This window comes from Physeter macrocephalus, chromosome 7 (assembly GCF_002837175.3).
Source record: "Physeter macrocephalus isolate SW-GA chromosome 7, ASM283717v5, whole genome shotgun sequence".
Classification (NCBI taxonomy): domain Eukaryota; kingdom Metazoa; phylum Chordata; class Mammalia; order Artiodactyla; family Physeteridae; genus Physeter; species Physeter macrocephalus.
The window spans coordinates 48904119-48921686 of record NC_041220.1 but is presented as its reverse complement, the minus strand read 5'-3'; the positions used below and the strand labels follow the sequence as shown (position 1 = coordinate 48921686).

General features: G+C 38.9%; 1 protein-coding gene and 1 pseudogene across 1 annotated transcript in view; one reads left to right on the top strand and one right to left on the bottom strand.

The window, feature by feature from the left end:
• SPMAP2L (sperm microtubule associated protein 2 like) overlaps positions 1-17568 on the top strand; it is an 80668-nt gene that overhangs the window by 8823 nt on the left and 54277 nt on the right. The window contains 1 exon segment of the mRNA XM_024132032.3: positions 10486-10516. Within this exon segment, the coding sequence (XP_023987800.1) occupies positions 10486-10516 (31 nt within the window).
• On the bottom strand, positions 3583-4065 carry LOC102989249 (40S ribosomal protein S11-like; annotated as a pseudogene).

The window sequence follows — 17568 nt, the reverse complement described above, 5'->3', positions numbered from 1 at the left end:
GGATCTTCCCGGACCGGGGCACGAACCCGTGTCCCCTGCATCGGCAGGCGGATTCTCAACCACTGCGCCACCAGGGAAGCCCCAGAGGGGATATTTTTAAAACAAATTGGATCACATCTTTCCCTTACTATATTATCCTTCCTGTGGTGCCCCATTGCTCTTAGGATAAACCCAAACCTTTTGTAGGGGTCTCTAGAGCTCCACGGGCTCTCTGACCTCACTCCGTACCACTCTCCCTCCTGCTCACTCTGCCCCAGTCACACTGGCTTCTTTTCTGTTCCCCTAAAAGGCCAATCCCATACTTGCTCCTGCTTCAGAATCTGCATGGGTGGTTTTCTCTCCCTAGATGTTTATTGTTTTCCTAGGATCATCTCATGGTTAATTCCTGTTCAGATCTCAGCCCATGTTTTTAAAGGGTGGGAAAGCCTACCTTTTAGAGGGCCTTGCCAGTCTGTGCTACCCCACAGCAGCCCCCCTGAAGTCCCAGTATAGAAAGTTTTCAGACTTTGCTTTAGAAAGGACTACTTTAAAGCTTCTATCTTCTCAATTTATCTTCTAGATTTTCCTTGTTAAAAATTCCAGTAAGTCTTTGTGTTAATTCAATAAGCAGCGAGTATATTTATATATTATTTACATAAAATAATGTAAACATTAGGCCATATGTAGTCAGCATGTCACCATGCCCCTCTCACTCAAACATTCCTTCATATGAAAGATGTTTACTGAGAATATACTAAGGCACTCTTCTGTGTCCTGTGAGGGTGTTGAGGTGACTGAGACATGGCAGTTTTGGTTGTGTGCACATTTTAAAAATGTAGAGTAAGTTCCATCATTCTAACACTGATTATCACTGTCACTGTTAAACTTTATTGAGCACTTACTATGTTCAGGGCATAGGCACTGAGCTGTAGATGAATAAGATGTGGATCCCATCCTTGAAGGACTGTCAGTGTGGTTGGGGAGGCCAAACACATCCTCAGCACATCCATAGCATAGAAAGTAAAGTGGACTGGAGTATCCTATAGGACCGTCACTTCATTTTTCTGAGTTAAATGGCAGTGCTGACCTCTTTTATGGCTTCTGTATTGAATCATAATTAGAAATGTCTCTTTCTATTTCTAGGTGATGAAAGAATTCACCATGGGTTTTTCTTCTTAAACATTGACATCTTTGATCCATTTAGAATTTATCCTGGTGTATGGTATGAGTTATAAACCCAACTTTCTTAGTGCCTACTCAGTTGCCAGTGCTATCTTGACACAGATGAAATCGGGTGAAAATGAACATGAAACATATATTTGAAACAAGAGAAAAAGGTCACAAAAGTGCAGACCGAGGGGGTGTGAGAGGAGACACAGCTTAATAGTTAGCTTGGTGATGTGATATTTTTGAGCTCTAGTTTGCATGGAGGTCCCAGTTTTTTTTGTTGAACCAGATGGAAGGGCTTGCCCTCTTCCTGCCTCTGCCTTCTCACCCTCAAGCAAAACCCTTTCCCACATTCTCCTATCTTTTGCCCAAATGACCCTGAGCTAAGGCAGTGGGGAGCTGTGCCTAGGAGAGCATTGAGGAAGAATGAATAGTAGTAATGATTATATAGCTTAATCTGTCGAGTCAAAGAACATCCCAATGTTTGTTTACATGGTCATACCCAGCATAGACCTGGACTGCTTTAAGACCGGTCTTCAAAACCATAGTGCACCGAAAACAAGCACAAATTTTACTTCAGAAAGCTTTGAGAAATAATGTAGGTCTTACCGAAGTACCTTCAAGGTAATTATACCATCTAACACAGAGCAAATCCTGCTGAAATGTTCTTGAGGCACATCTCTTCCCAAGTCCCAATCACCGTGACATCTGTTCCCCACAAATACCTCTCCTCTTTCTCTCAAGCTGCAGCTTTCCTCTCTCTTGCCCGCCTGTGTCCCCTAGTTCTGTCCTGAGATGTGTTCCCTGCCTTTCCTTTATAGGTCAGTGGTATCCCGTACGAACCTGAGGCTGAGCAGCTCACACATGGGCTCCTTAAGGAGGCAGGGTAGAGGGCAAGTGGAGAGTAGTTATACTTTGATATTTCATCCCTATCGTGTTACAAAACGCTTTACTTCTACATGCCGCGGGAATCCCTGTGTAGGAGTGCCTCAGTCCCCATCAGGGAACAACAGCTTTTTAATCATGCTTCCTCCCAGCAGATGGCAGCCTTCCCCATCAGGTGGCTTGGAGCACAGGCCAGATCATCCCACTGTTGGCTCCAGTGGCAACAGGAGCAGTGTGGTTTTTTTGCTACGGAATAAAATACAAACATCTAAAGGGCATAACACAGCCATAACGTTCTGATTATCTCTTAAAGGGAGATGCTATTCATCATCGTGCTCAGAATCCTTTAGAGGCTCCTTCCTGTTGGCCTTATAATAAGAGCCAAACTCCTCCAGGGCTCGTTGTGATCTGGCCTCACCACAAATCCTGCTCTCCTTTTCCTTGCTCCCTTCCCTCCAGCCACCCTGACTACTGTCTTGCTGCGCCTTTCTCTTAATTTCACCTCAGGGCCTTCACACTTGCTGTTTCTTGGTCTGAAATGCTCTTCCTCTCTCATTTCCCTTTCTCCCCTCTCCTATATCTGGCCCTTTCTTGTCTTTCATTTCCACAGGTAGAGTGTCACTTCCTCCGAAGACACTTCCCTATCTCCCTAAACTAGGTGCCCCCTTCCTTCCACGCAGTGAACATCATTTTAGTTTATCTTCTTCCGGTACTCACCACCGTCTGAAATTGTTCACCTGCTTATTGTCTGTCTGTCCACCTGAAAGGCAAGCTGCTTGAGGGTAGGACAGGGACTTTATCTTGACCCTTCTCTAGTCCAAAGCTTAGAACGTCGAGATGAATTCCGCATAAAAGTCATTCATATGGACGTTGTCTAGATTCACCCAGTCGTTATTCAGCTCACAGCAACTTATGTCCATTGAGTGTCCTACGTATTTAACACCATCTCATTTTATCTTTAAAACAGCCCTTTGAAGTTAGTACTATTTGTGTCCCCACTTTGCAGATGAGGAAACTGAGGCAGAGAGGAGGTAAGTGACTTGCCAAAGGCCACACACACAGTAACAGAGCAGAGATTGGGCCCAGGCAGGCAATCCCACACCCTGTTCCACTTCACCACCACACTTCTTTCTACCTGTGCTAGGTGCTATGGGTGACAAGGGAAGTAAGGAAGATAATGAGGGGAAGGAGCTCAGCACAGTGCTTGGCACATTGTAAGTGCTCAATAGATATTACAGTGTTTTGTAAATAGTGGGCCTGTCTATTCTATCTATTCAACTGTGTATGTTATGTGCTGTGAGGAGTACAAAATAAAGCAGTCTTTCCTCACATGTTTACAAGCTTAGGGAAATAATATAGACATAAACATAACAAAATATGTAATTAGAGCCCAGATGAGTGATGTGGCCTTCAGTCCAACCATAACCAGACCCTCTACCTCTACATACAATTATCTCCCATTCTTGTATCACCCTGCAAAGTTTTGTGGGGGTTTTTTTTGACTGGGAAAATAATTTTATTTTGTTTGGCACAGTGGGCAGGGGTCCAGTCTTAGAACTTCTGGAATTGCATCTGGAATTGCTGCACCAGCAGCCTTGGTGACCTTCACATTGAAGCATACCGTCTTGCTCAGGGGCCATCCCTCCCTCACCCACTGGGTAAATGTCACCGATCTGGGTGTCCCTGAGCAGGGGGAAAGGTGCACGGACATGTTCTTGGTGCTTCTCAAAGTGGTTGTACTTTCGGATGTAGTGGAGGTAGTCTCGGCAGATGACAGTTGTCCTCTGCATCTTCAACTTGGTCACCAAGCCAGACAGGATCCCCCCCTCAGATGGAGAAATTACCAGTAAAAGGGCATTTCTTGTCAATGTAAGTGCCCTCAGTGGCCTCCTTTGGTGTCTTGAAGCCCAGACTGATGTTCTTGTTGTATTGCGGGAGCTTCTCCTTGACAGTTTCTCCAAGCAGGACCCTCTTCTTATTTTGAAAGATGATCAGTTGCTTTCTGTAGACACGCTCAGTCTGAATGTCCGCCATCTTCCAAGCTGCCTGAAAAAAGGTTCTGCAAAGTATTTTTGTCCTCAATCTACAGATGAGGAATCTGAGACTCAGCATTTGTCTGTGGGCATGTAGTGGTGGGACCAGCCTTCAAAGCCCTGTTAGTTTGATCCAAAGCCTGTGAAATACTGCAGTGGCTAGACAGGAGAAAAGAATGGAGAGTGGAGAAAAGAAGCACTGCTGTTACTCTCTAGGAAAAAGGAGCTGGGAAATATTTTAGGAACAGGGAGTGATACTGGAGTTGTACTCAGGAAGATCTGCCCCAAGGATGGATTGGATGTTTGAAATCTTGCCCCTGCCCCCAAAGAAATGTGAATGCTTGAACACTGCTGTGCCTGAGTCATGGCTCCACCCGCATACTGGGGATTTCAATTTGAGCACATAGTAGAAGAGGGAGCTTGATGCCCCTGGAAAGGGCACTAAACTAGGAGGTTACTTCTGGTTTTGTCATAGCTGCGTGTCTGTTTCCTTCCTAGTGAAATGAGAATTCTAGTGCTGAGAATCTGGATTTTAATACAGCTGCTTAATTTGATACAGCAAGATGCTGCCAAAATGAGATTACTATATATTCTTGAATATAAGGAAGTTTGGAAAAACTCTAGCCAATTTGAATAGATAAACTTTTAGGAAGAAAGATAGATAGACAAATGTTTATTTAGAAAGGTGTTAATTTAGTTATACCTATACAATTAAAATAACATTAAAATCAATGATATAATTTAGAAATAGTTCTTATTCTAACGTTACATTTCATGGAAAAGCAGTTTTATTCAACTTTTTCACTTGCATGTTTGACATCGCTAGAGTTACCTTTTGAGTAATTTAACACTTTTTCCAGGAAAATCATTTTTATTTCTTAAGTTATTTGAGATAGAAAATTTCAGTTTTATTATAGAAATTTTCAAACACACCCAAAATAGAGCATGTTATAGTGTACCCCCGTATACCCATCACTTAGTTTTAATAATTATTAACATTTTGCTAATCTCATTTCATCTAGGTATTCTCTTACCAACCCTCCCTACCACACACACACACACACACACACACACACACACACACACACACACACACATATTTTTGGGCCTCCTGTAGGACAAGTTTTTCTTTGTTTGTTTAATTTAATTTAATTTATTTTTCATACAGCAGATTCTTATTAGTTGTCTATTTTACACATATTAGTGTATATATGTCAGTCCCAATCTCCTAATTCATTCCCCCCACCCCCTGCTCTCCCCACTTGGTGTCCATGCGTGCGTTCTCTACATCTCTGTCTCTATTTCTGCCTTGCAAACCAGTTCATCTGTACCATTTTTCTAGCTTCCACATATATGCATTAATATACGATATTTGTTTTTCTGACTTACTTCACTCTGCATGTCAGTCTCTAGGTCCATCCACGTCTCTACAAATGACCCAATTTTGTTCCTTTTTATGGCTGAGTATTTTTTTTTCTTAAAGGATAAATTTATTAATTTATTGAACAAATACTTATTGTACCAGGCATTGTACTTAACAGCACAGTTCCAGAAGCTGCCTTGTTAGTCTGATTCTGCCTTTGCTGGGGAACCTGTCATCTGCTTGTGCAACATCACTCATGGGCCTCATCAGACAAGTTGTTTTAAAGAAAATACTAGACACCATTTCATTTTGCCCCTAAGTATCTTATATGCCTTTCTCATTGCTAAGGACTTAAAAAAACCCATAATTATCATGTCATTATTTACACTTAAAATTTACAATTATTCTTTAATACCGTCTAATACCTGCTAAATATTTAAGCTTCCTTAATTGTCTCAAAAGTGTATTTTTACAGTTGGTCAGTTTGAATTAGCCCTCAAACAAGGGCCACACATTGTCTCTTCTCTGTTACTCTTTTTTTTTTTTTTTTTTTTTTGGCCGCACTGAGCGCATGTGGGATCTTAGTTCTCAAACCATGGACGGCACCTGCACCCCCTGCAGTGGAAACACAGAGTCTTAACCACTGGACCACCAGGGAAGTTCCTCTGTTACTCTTTAACACTAACCCTAATCCTCTCTCACTTTTTCAAAACACATTTTTTAGAAACTTTGGGTAAAATATCCCATATTCTGAATTTAATTTGTTCTTTGTGACGTCTTTAACTTGCTCTTCTAGCTCCCCTAATTTTTGCAAAGCATATAGATTAAGAGGCCTGCTTAGACTGAAAATCGTTTCAAGCAAGAATTTTTCATAGGTGGTGCCATGCTTGGGAGCATACGGTGTCAGGTTCTGACGTTTGTGGTGGTTCTAAGATTGATGAGTGAGTTCAGGTGAGGTTGGCTTAACCCCTCCATGGTAAAGTTCCCCATCCACCTTTCACCAGATGGTTTCAGCAACCAGTTTCGTTCTTTGCCTAGATTCCATTATATCATTAGGGGTAAGATAGGCACCTTTTGAACCTGTGTTTGATGCTGTTACTAGAAATTATGTAACAAGCCATCAGAACCCATTTATGTAATGTAACAGAACTTAAAAAAAAATTCATTCTGTAGCGGTACTTTTAGCTGCACAATACAACTACCTCATTCTTTGTGTTTTGTGTTTCTATTTTGCTTTTTAAAATGATGTTTAATTATTGAGAGCAACATCCAACACTTAGGATTACAAAAGCGTATCCCCAAGAATAATTATTAAATCTGTTTTAAATTTATTTACCTCGTCCCTGTTTTTAAATACTGATTCAAATTTAAATTGTAGGGAGAGCTCTATAATTATTTTAGCATTAATTGAAGTTGTTTCAGGCTGATATGTTTTCGTTTCTCATTTCTTCGTTGGGAAAATAAAGTAATTGAGAAAGTGCCTCATAAGATGAGTTTTTGTAAGAACTTGCATGCAGGGTAACCTCGTTTCTGAGGAATAATTTTTGGGAACAAAATCTTTCCTTATACTCAGTTATTTATGGTGCTCTACTGAAAACTTCTTATTTTTTTAAATTTATCATGGTTTCATGAAATGCATATATCAAGAGTAAAGTTTAAAGAAGGAAGAAAACTAAGAAAATAGGATTCTCTTCACCTTTTCATTCTCAAGTCCTATAATTTATTTTATGTGTGTATAACACCGTTGAGACCTCACAAGAGAAGTTCCTTTCAGATTTCAATATTAGGAAAAGTTGATGTTTTTTGCTTTCAATGGTAGAATTAGAATGCTCAGATATAACTGTACAAGGCTTTAATTATACATTCTTCCTTTTGTTTCATTTTATTTTCCTTTCTCCCTCCACTATTTTTCTATCTCTCCTTGAATTTTTCATCTTAAAACAGATAATATCCTATTGTAGTGTATGCGTTTATGTAAGCAATCTAAAATTCTTTTAGAAATGAGGGGAGGGTATAAATACATAAGGAAACCAATGAAAATACATGTGAGTACATGATCACAATTAGGTTCTCATTTCATTAATATTAATTTTCATAGTTGGAATTTTTAATAGTAAATTATTGGGTTGGCCAAAAAGTTCGTTGGGGTTTTTCTGTAAGATGTTGGAGAAAAGCCCAAATGAACTTTTTGGTCAACCCAATACTTAAACTTTACAATTACTGAAACTTAACAGTTACTTAAACTTTTTTTTATTTACAGAAATTTAAGCATTTAAAATTAATTAATCTTAATTTTTAAATTTTTAGTATTATAGCTACGATTTATTATGTATTTACTATGTTTTGGGCACTATGCAGAGTGCTTTACACGTGTTATATTATTTAACTTTCAGACAACAAACTTTTGTGGTACATGACCGTGAGAAAACTAGGGTATGGAGAGCTTTAGTAAACTTGCCCAAGATCAGAGGTTAGAGCCAGGATTTGGTTATAGGCAGTCTGATTCCAGAGCCAGTGGTCCTATCCATTAAACAATATTATAGTATTCCTTAAACCTGTTTGCTTCAAAAAATACCAGTGCTTGTCCCACCCCATGAGGTTGTGACTTAACTGGGCTGGGACCCAAAATTTTTAAAAGATTTCCAGATGATTCTAATGTGCAGACAAGTTTGGAAACCATTGTAATACTGCTTTGCTTGAGACATAGCTAACACAATGGCCACCTGAGGGCTGTTCCTTCCTGCCAGTTGATGAGATAACATCAAAAATGTGTTTCTAAAATGAAGCATGAAAGTTCTACCTGTGGGAGAAATTGTAGCATGAAAGGGCAAAAGGAAATAGCATAATTCATTCATATTACCAGCATTTGTAGAAGTTATTTTAGGATTGACTCAGCGCTATACTGACTCTGACTTGTGTATATAAAGCTGGAAACCAAGCTTGGTGATGCATCGAAGTCCACAAAACAAGTGCTGTATCTTTCATGAGTGACAGCATGACTGTGTACAAGGGCATTTTTGTAGACTACTCTCCCCTCTTCCTTAGGTCTGAGTCAGTTTAGCCTTAAAAGAAGAGTAATAGAAAATAACCAAATTCAAAATTTTCATTTACTTTTTTTTTTTTTTTAAGGTCATAGCCTATCTCCTAGTGGGCTGTAAACTCCTTGTAAAGGGAAACCGTATCTTATAAATTTTGTTCTCTCAACTTTGGCACCAGGCTGCTCATACTAGAAACCCAATCAATACCTGATTGCTGTGTTTCCTACAGTGCTCCTACATTGACGCACTAAAGTTGTAACTAATAATTCTACCATTCATCTACTGTCTGCATCTATTATATGCAGGGTGTTTTACATACATGTCACTAATCTTTACACACACCTACCCATTATCCTCCTATCTGAGGAGAGGAAACTGAGTCTCAGAGAAGTTAAGTCATTTGCTCAAGATTGTACAGCTGAGTAAGTAACAAAACTGGGGTTTGAGCCATGTCTGTCTGATGCCAGAGCACACCCACTTTCCTTTACCCCAAACACTCCAGAGGGTGGGCTCCCAGACATGATTAAAAACTCCCAAGGAGAAACTGTCTGGAACAATTTGTCATAATGATGCCTATTATAATAGGCCTTTGGATAATTTGGCCTGTATGATCGCCTATATTTTCCCACAGTAAAAAAAAAAACTTCTAAACATGAATTTTTTTTTTTCTTTAAGATTTAATTTTATTTATTTTTGGCTGTGCTGCGTCTTCGTTGCTATGCGCGGGCTTTCTTTTCTCTAGTTGCGGCGAGTGGGGGCTACTCTCCACTGCTGTGCGCGGGCTTCTCATCGCGGTGGCTTCTCTTGTGAAGCACGGGCTCTAGGCGCGCAGGCTTCAGTACTTGTGGCACACGGGCTCAGTAGTTGTGGCTCACGGGCTCTAGAGTGCAGGCTCAGTAGTTGTGGCACACGGGCTTAGTTGCTCCGCGGCATGTGGGATCTTCCCGGACCAGGGATCAAACCCGTGTCCACTGTGCCACCAGGGAAGTTGCTCTAAACATGAATTTTAATTTGCTTCCATTTTGTCTGTTTTGAATAGTTCAGGTGTATCCAGCTTTCTACTGTTAAAGATACCACCATTAACATTTTTGTGCATAAATCTTTGCCCACAATTGGAATTATTTCTTTAGGGTACATTTTTAGAAGTAGAATTGGATTAAGGAGTATAAGCATTGCTGACTCGTACTACCAAATTATTTTTCACAAAGTGTAATAATTTAAATATCCACCAGCAGCATGCAAGTACTCATTTCATCTTACCCTTCCAGCATTGTTTTTGTTTGTTTGTTTGTTTTTGCTGCGCCTTGTGGCCTGTGGGATCTTAGTTCCCCGACCAGGAATTGAACCTGAACCTGTGCCCCCTGCAGTAGAAGCACAAAGTCTTAACCACTGGACCACCAGGGAAGTCCCTGCATTGTTATCCTTTGTAAAAAAATTTTGCTCATTTGATAGTTTTTAAAAATCTCATTTTTTATTTGCATTGTTTTGATTACAAGCAAGTTTGAACTTTTTCTTATGATTATTAGCCCTTTGTGTCTCCATAGATGAATTCCTCTTCTTTTTCCATTTAACTTTTGACACCTTCCTTAGTGTTTTCCTTATTCATCTATCCTCTTATACTCTTCAGTTATTAAGACTATTAAGCCTTTATCATTTTACCAAATATTTCTCCAAGTTTTTATTCTCTCTAAGTTTTATTTTTTGACATACAGAAGTTTTAAGTTTTAAATATTTTAATCTGTATGTTTCCTCTATATCTTTTGTCACCTTTAATGCAGATTAAAATCCAGTGATTAAGTAGGTATTCTCTTATTTTTGCTCTAATTCAATTTTTTAAAAAAATTTAATCTTTGATTTACCTGTGGTTTACTTTGGTAAAATAGTGTGACATATTTAATTTGGTCTTTCCCCTAAATAGTTACTTTTCCTAGCTTCTTTGTTACTGATTTGTGATGGCTATTTTTATCATATATTTGATTCTTACTGAATCTAATTTTTGCTTTTACTTTTCTTTTTGCAGATCCTGGTCCCTGTGACTTTGTAAGGAAATGGTAAGACTATAGATATAGTACCATTTTCCCAGACTTTACTAGCTGAATGGGGCACTCAATCTGGGGCATTTGAAGTGAAAGCCTGTTTTGGGGGTTTTGAGAAGATTCCTATGCTTTCCCTTTGTCATAAGGCGCTTTTCTCATGGTAATTCCTGTGGGAAAAAGGAAAGAAGAGAGATAAAGTGATTAAGATGAAGATTTAGGAGAACTCTTCTTATATTCACTCAGTGCTTACTTGTTTGCTCAGTGCTATGTGTGTCACATAATAGGGCTGAACCTTTAAGGGACTTGGGATTCTGCACTGACAATCTCATGTCATAGATTTTGTGAAGCTCCAAGTTAATGTATCCCAGTGTCCTCTTGCCTCTAATTCAAATTCAGTAGCTAATGAAATTTCAAGAAAGTGTCCTCTATGAAAAAAAAATGTGTGTGTGTGTACATACAATGTATAAACTAGATGCCTCCTGAAAATAGATGCTTACTCTTGGTTTGGCTAAGATATACTTAGAAGAAGTAACAGAATAGAATCATTAAAGAGAAAATACCAAGGGTTCATATCAATGGCTCATATAGATGAGAAGTAAATAATATCAGATTTTATTTTTATCTACTCTTTTAATAAGTCAGTTAAAACCATTCATATTGTTATTGTTTAACATTTACATTTATTGTTATTAGTTAGACTTGTTTTGCATTTTCTATTGACTATTGCTTTCTAGTTGTTTTTTCCTCACCTCTTTTAGGTATTAAATACTGCTACCTTGTTTTTATATAATACTTTGCTGTTTAAAAAGATTTTTTTTCTCACAAGAATCCTGAGAAGTCGATAGGGTGGATATAATCAACTAGATTTTACTGAGAGAAAATGAAATTAAGAGAAATTATGTCACTTTCCCAAGGTTGTATGATGGCTGAGTAGAAGATCCGGTAGAACTAACATTTACTGAGTATTACTGAATATCCACTTAAAATACCAAATTACTTCAAATAAAGGTATGCTGAGTGAGCAGACTCTCCAATTACTAGATAGACAGTGAAATCGTTTACACCTGGTAAGTTTTGATACTTAAAAAAAGACTGTGAAGAGAGTGTTTTTAAAATGTTTTTGCTTTTGCTGTTATACTACTTATTGCTTTTGTTTTATTGCTTAATTTGGTTTGATTCTGTGAGAAAATTGTTCTATCTCCATTTTCAATCCCTGTCCCAACAGTCCTCTCAAATAATCTTGTTAAACAAATGTGCTGTACCTGATTGTTATAAAAGAAAATATTTTCTGAATATAAGCAAAATAGTCAAGTGTAAAAGAGCATTTTGACTGAAAGAGAGAATTATTTGAGTTACCAAATCAATTCAGACCTGAAATCATTTCCATAATTGTTGCCATATAAACATATATTTATTGCTCTGCACCTAAGGTAAGGATTTCCAAAACTTTCTTAGCTGTTGTCAAACTATAGGAGACTAATTATCCATGAAGACATGGAACAGCAAGGGAATCCTCATTAAAAAAAAATTTGAGGGGGCTTCCCTGGTGGCGCAGTGGTTGAGAGTCCGCCTGCCGATGCAGGGGAACCGGGTTCGCGCCCCAGTCTGGGAAGATCCCACATGCCGCGGAGCGGCTGGGCCCGTGAGCCATGGCCAATGAGCCTGCGCGTCCGGAGCCTGTGCTCCGCAACGGGAGAGGCCACAACAGAGGGAGGCCCGCATACCACAAAAAAAAAAAAAAAAAAAAATTTGCCTTCAAGAGTTAAAATCCTTCTACCACATTCTCTTGTTTCTGCACAGGATCAGGACTAGACATTGTGAGGTAATATAATACCTGAGAGAGAAGGGAAGCCTGCCTTAAGGTGAAAAGATGTAGGTTGCAGATGTAGCTATGGTGACATAATGCACAATAAGTGAATGAAAAGGAGATGTTAGTCAGACCTCCACATAGGATTAGCAGATGTTAATGAGATAATTTCCAATTGAAGTAACAATCCAATTTAAGTATCTATAGGAATAAACGAGGAAACTGTCAACTGTCTTGTGTAAAGTGATACATTAAAAGAATATTGTTTAGCTGATGAAGAAAAGGTAGGGAGGGAAATCTTGGCCTGGAGGTGATGATGGGAGCCAGAAGCTGACTTGCTTGCAAAGATTAATAGGTAATAAAATGTTTTGTCTGCACTAAGGCTTGCTTTTTTCCTCCACCTAGCCACCCACCCTGGAAAGTTGGCTCAGGCTCTCTTAGCAGCACTCAAACAGTACCTGCATGTCAAAACAATTCTTTTATTGAGTAAGGGTGTAGTTTTGTTTTTTTTTTTTTCCTTCTGGCAATGGACAGTGTCTTCATTGTTTCCTGACAGTAACATGGCTTAGGGAGTGCATTGTATCAATTACATAGCAGATCTCAAACATTTCACCACGAAAGAATCTTTTGGTTATCTCAATCCACCACCACGATTTCATGTTTGGAAATATTTTTTGTTGTTATTGTTCATTATATTTGTTAATTTTTTAAAAAATTAAGGACATGCAAAAGTACTAATCAGAGTCTTCTATCAGCGTGAGGTAATGTATGGAGTTGATATAGTTCAGAAACAAATTTGGTGTTTTGGGGAGCCTCAACATCCTGTTAGTGGGTGGTGTAGGATTCCATTTGATTTTCTGAGATGTTCTAAAGGTTGTGGACTCCCATTATTGTCTTCATAGATCTCCTAAGGTTTTGGGAACTTTAGGCTGGGAACCCTTGAGGTAAGCATCAGAGTAGTCCTGAGGGACAAAATGCAGATAGGTTAGTTGCAGTAGGAAAGGGGGTAGTTAGAAGAGTCCAGAATATGACACTGGGGGAAAAGGGTGTAGAAGTGGTATACTGTTCTTACTGCCTTCAGACCTGTATTTTACCTAGCAAACTCTTTGAGTGATAACACAGTTTAAACAGTCTTAAATATATTACTTTATCTGGTTTACTGATGGTTCCATGCTTTTCCCTTATAAGATGCTTCAACTCAGTTTATATTTTAAACAATTAAATAATTCAATTCAATTCAATTAGCATTTACTATTATACATGCAAGGTATCATACTAGGTGCTGTGAATGAGAAAGGAAAAAGGAACTAACATTTATTGAGTACTCACTCCATGGTTAGAATGTGCTAGGTACATAACCCTTTGAGATGGATATAGTTATTTTTATTTACAAATGAGGCTAACTGCCCTGACCTCCTGTTATTTTTCAGATATATAGGCATGCTTCTGCCCCAGGGCATTTGCACTTGCTATCACTGCTTCAATGGGATGATCTTTTCTTGAAAAGTATATATACCTTATCCTTGTTCAAATATAAGCTGATCAGTGATGCCTTCTTTGACCACCCTATTTAAAATTGCAACCCCGTTCCCCTCTACATACTCCTCATCCCCTTACTGACTTTATTTTTCTTTGTAGCTCTTATTGCCATCTTATATACTATGTATTTATTTTTTCGTTATTGTCTTTCCGCCCTGACTTGAGGGCAAAGATTTTGTCTGTTTTGTTCCCCTATATACTCTCAGTCCTAGAACACTACTTGTGACATAGTGAGTGCTCAATAAATACTTGTTGAACAAATGAATGAAAGCTGAGAGAATTAAGTAACTCGCTCTGGGATAAGAAAACAGCACTTCATTTAAAAATAAGAAAACACAGAATATCCATTGTTGGTATTGGAATAATAATCTCTTATATGAGAAGAACGGTTGGATCAAGCGTTCCAAGTTTCTAAGATTGAGTGCTTGCCACCATCACACTGGCCTCAGGGGAAATGTTGCATTGTTAATACTGTGGCCTGGGTGTGTGCCTAGAATCCTGACTTGCATTTCTCTGCTAGCACAGCTAAGGCAAGGCATTAAGGGGCAAATAAGTCATTACTAAAGGCTGAGGGACAACAAAAGTTGTTGAATTAAACAGAGAGTAACATGGAAATAGATAAACTGATTGAAAGATTTCAGCTTGATCTTCAGGATGGATGGCCCAGTTTTGTGACTGTGCAACCTCGGGAGTTCCTGTTAATCCCCCGTTGCCTCCTCCCACTTTCTAAAAGGAGCTTCATGATGCATCAATCACCATTTAATTAGGAAGACTTCATGTAAGGGTTTGCCTGTGCTGTGTCAGGCCCGAATCCTACCTGACACCAGGGCCAGGGCTTATTTTAACATAAAGAGTTTAGAGCCTATTAGAGAGCTCAGGCAAGTGTTAGGGAGAATGCTTTTCCTTTCACCTGCCTTTTTGTACATAGAAGCACTTTCCTTGAGTAATTCTGGCCTCTTTCCTTATCCCATAATTAGACTCTGCAGGAGGTGGAAGTGGCATCTGTTTGATGGGATTGGGAGAGAGAACTGGTCACTTCTGGGTCCTCTCTCTTTGGGACCTGCTTATCTACAGTGAATGATCTTTGTGATCTGCTTTCTGTCACATAGCAAACTTAGCCTCTGAAGGGGGAGGCTTGCAGCCTTGGGGGACAAGTTCAATACAGGGATGTCAGGGATCCACAGGAGTCTCTTCAATATCATTTTATCAATAACAGAGAAAGTATTTTTTTTTCTACGTGTCTGACTTCTATGCCTATTTTTCAGTTAGTTTCTAATTGTAGTAGGCAAAAAGGGTTGTTATTTATTGGGTCCTTCAAACTCCAAGCAAGTACATAAATAATTATAACATGAGCTATAGTAAAATAGGTGGTGTATTAGTCTTCATAGGATAGGCAATGCTGCGGTAACAAGGTACAAAACTCTCAATGATTAGATGCAGTAAAAGTTTATTGATCCCTCATGTCACAATCCAGTGTGAGTTAGCTGGCTGTGCCGTACAGAATATGTAGTTTCTAGGATCACTGCAACAGGAAAAGAGAGATGGAGGAGGAGGACACTAGTTCTCTCTTTTTTTTTAAAAATTGTTATTGAACTATAGTTGATTTACAATGTTGTATTAGTTTCTGCTGTACAGCAAAGTGAATCACTTATACATATACACATATTAACTCTTTTTTTTTTAAGATTCTTTCCCCATATAGGTCATTACAGAGTAGTGAGTAGAGTTCCCTGTGGTATACAGTAGGTTCTTATTAGTTATCTATTTTATATATAGTAGTGTATATATGTCAATCCCAATCTCCCAATTTATCCCTCCCCGTCCCCCCCGCCAGGACACTAGTTCTTAAGTGCATTGCCCTGGAGTGATACCCAACACTTCTGCTGAACGTAGACATAACGGGTCAAATGGCTTCAAACAACTGCAAAGGAGGCTGGGAAATGTAAAGGATCACATGGATACTTGGGGAGCACAAACTGTGTCTGCTATCGGTGGATTCAGAATAGTCAGGGAAGGTCCAGGGGAGCAGAGTAGGGCAGAACAGGGGATGAGCAGTACCCAGAGTATATTTTGCCTGTTTCATAGTTTTCTCAAAGTGAGATATTCTGTCTGAAATTTATCTATACAATCTCTTCAGAATCCAATGCCATCAAGCCATTTACAAAATTACTTAAATTACTTAATATGAAAATTGTGGGGTTTTGCCATTAAGTGTGCATTTTACCTGGGTTCTTCTGGAGACAATATGCTCTTGGTTATATTGTATATATATTTGTTTTATTATGTACTGTATTTTTAATGATTTTATAAGTGAGTATTTTGAGTCCACAATATTTTTGAATACTTTGCACTTTTTAGCACTCTTCAAAGTATATATATTATCTTTGTTTTATTATGTACTGTATTTTTAATGATTTTATAAGTGAGTATTTTGAGTCCACAATATTTTTGAATACTTTGCACTTTTTAGCACTCTTCAAATCACATAAAATAGAGCATGTGGAAAGGAGGGCTTCTGGAGTGTGGAGTTCTGGACTTTGGAGAAGCTGCTGGCCTCACTGAATGCTGGAACAACCTCCCGAAGGCACACCTGAAGCAACAGCTCAGATACAATTCTTTTTGAGCATGGTGCCTACATACTCTAGGACAAAGTATCTACTTTGAATCAAATAACTTGATGTGGTTCTGTGGCCCAATAAGAAGAATACAGTGGTGACCACGCCCTCCCATCAGGAAACTTGCTCAAGCCTCTTACATAGCCTCATCCACCAGAGGGCACACAGCAGAAGTAAGAAGAACTACAATCCTGCAGCCTGTGAAACAAAAACCGCATTCACAGAAAGATAGACAGGATGAAAAGGCAGAGGGCAATGTCCCAGATGAAGGAACAAGATAAAACCCCACAAAAACGACTAAATGAAGTGGAGATAGGTAACCTTCCAGAAAAACAATTCAGAAAAATGATAGTGAAGATGATCCAGGACCTCGGAAAAAGAATGGAGGCAAAGATCGAGAAGATGCAAGAAATGTTTAACAAAGATCTAGAAGAATTAAAGAACAAACAAACAGGGATGAACAATACAATAACTGAAATGAAAAATACACTAGAAGGAATCAATAGCAGGATAACTCAGGCAGAAGAATGGATAAGTGACCTGGAAGACACAATGGTGGAATTCACTGCCGCAGAACACAATAAAGAAAAAAGCATGAAAAGAAAGGAAGACAGCCTAAGAGACCTTTGGGACATTAAACCTAACAACATTCGCATGATAGGGGTCCCAGAAGGAGAAGTGAGAGAGAAAGGACCTGAGAAAATATTTGAAGAGATTATAGTAGAAAACTTCCCTAACATGGAAAAGGAAATAGCCACCCAAGTCCAGGAAGTGCAGCGAGTCCCATACAGGTTAAAGCCAAGGAGAAACACACCGAGGCACATAGTAATCAAATTGGCAAAAATTAAAGACAAAGAAAAATTATTGAAAGCAGCAAGGGAAAAATGACAAATAACATACAAGGGAACTCCCATAAGATTAACAGCTGGTTTCTCAGCAGAAACTCTACAAACCAGAAGGGAGTGGCATGACATATTTAAAGTGATGAAAGGGAATAACCTACAACCAAGATTACTCTACCCAGCAAGGATCTCATTCAGATTCGAGGGAGAAATCAAAAGCTTTACAGACAAGCAAAAGCTAAGAGAATTCAGCACCACCAAACC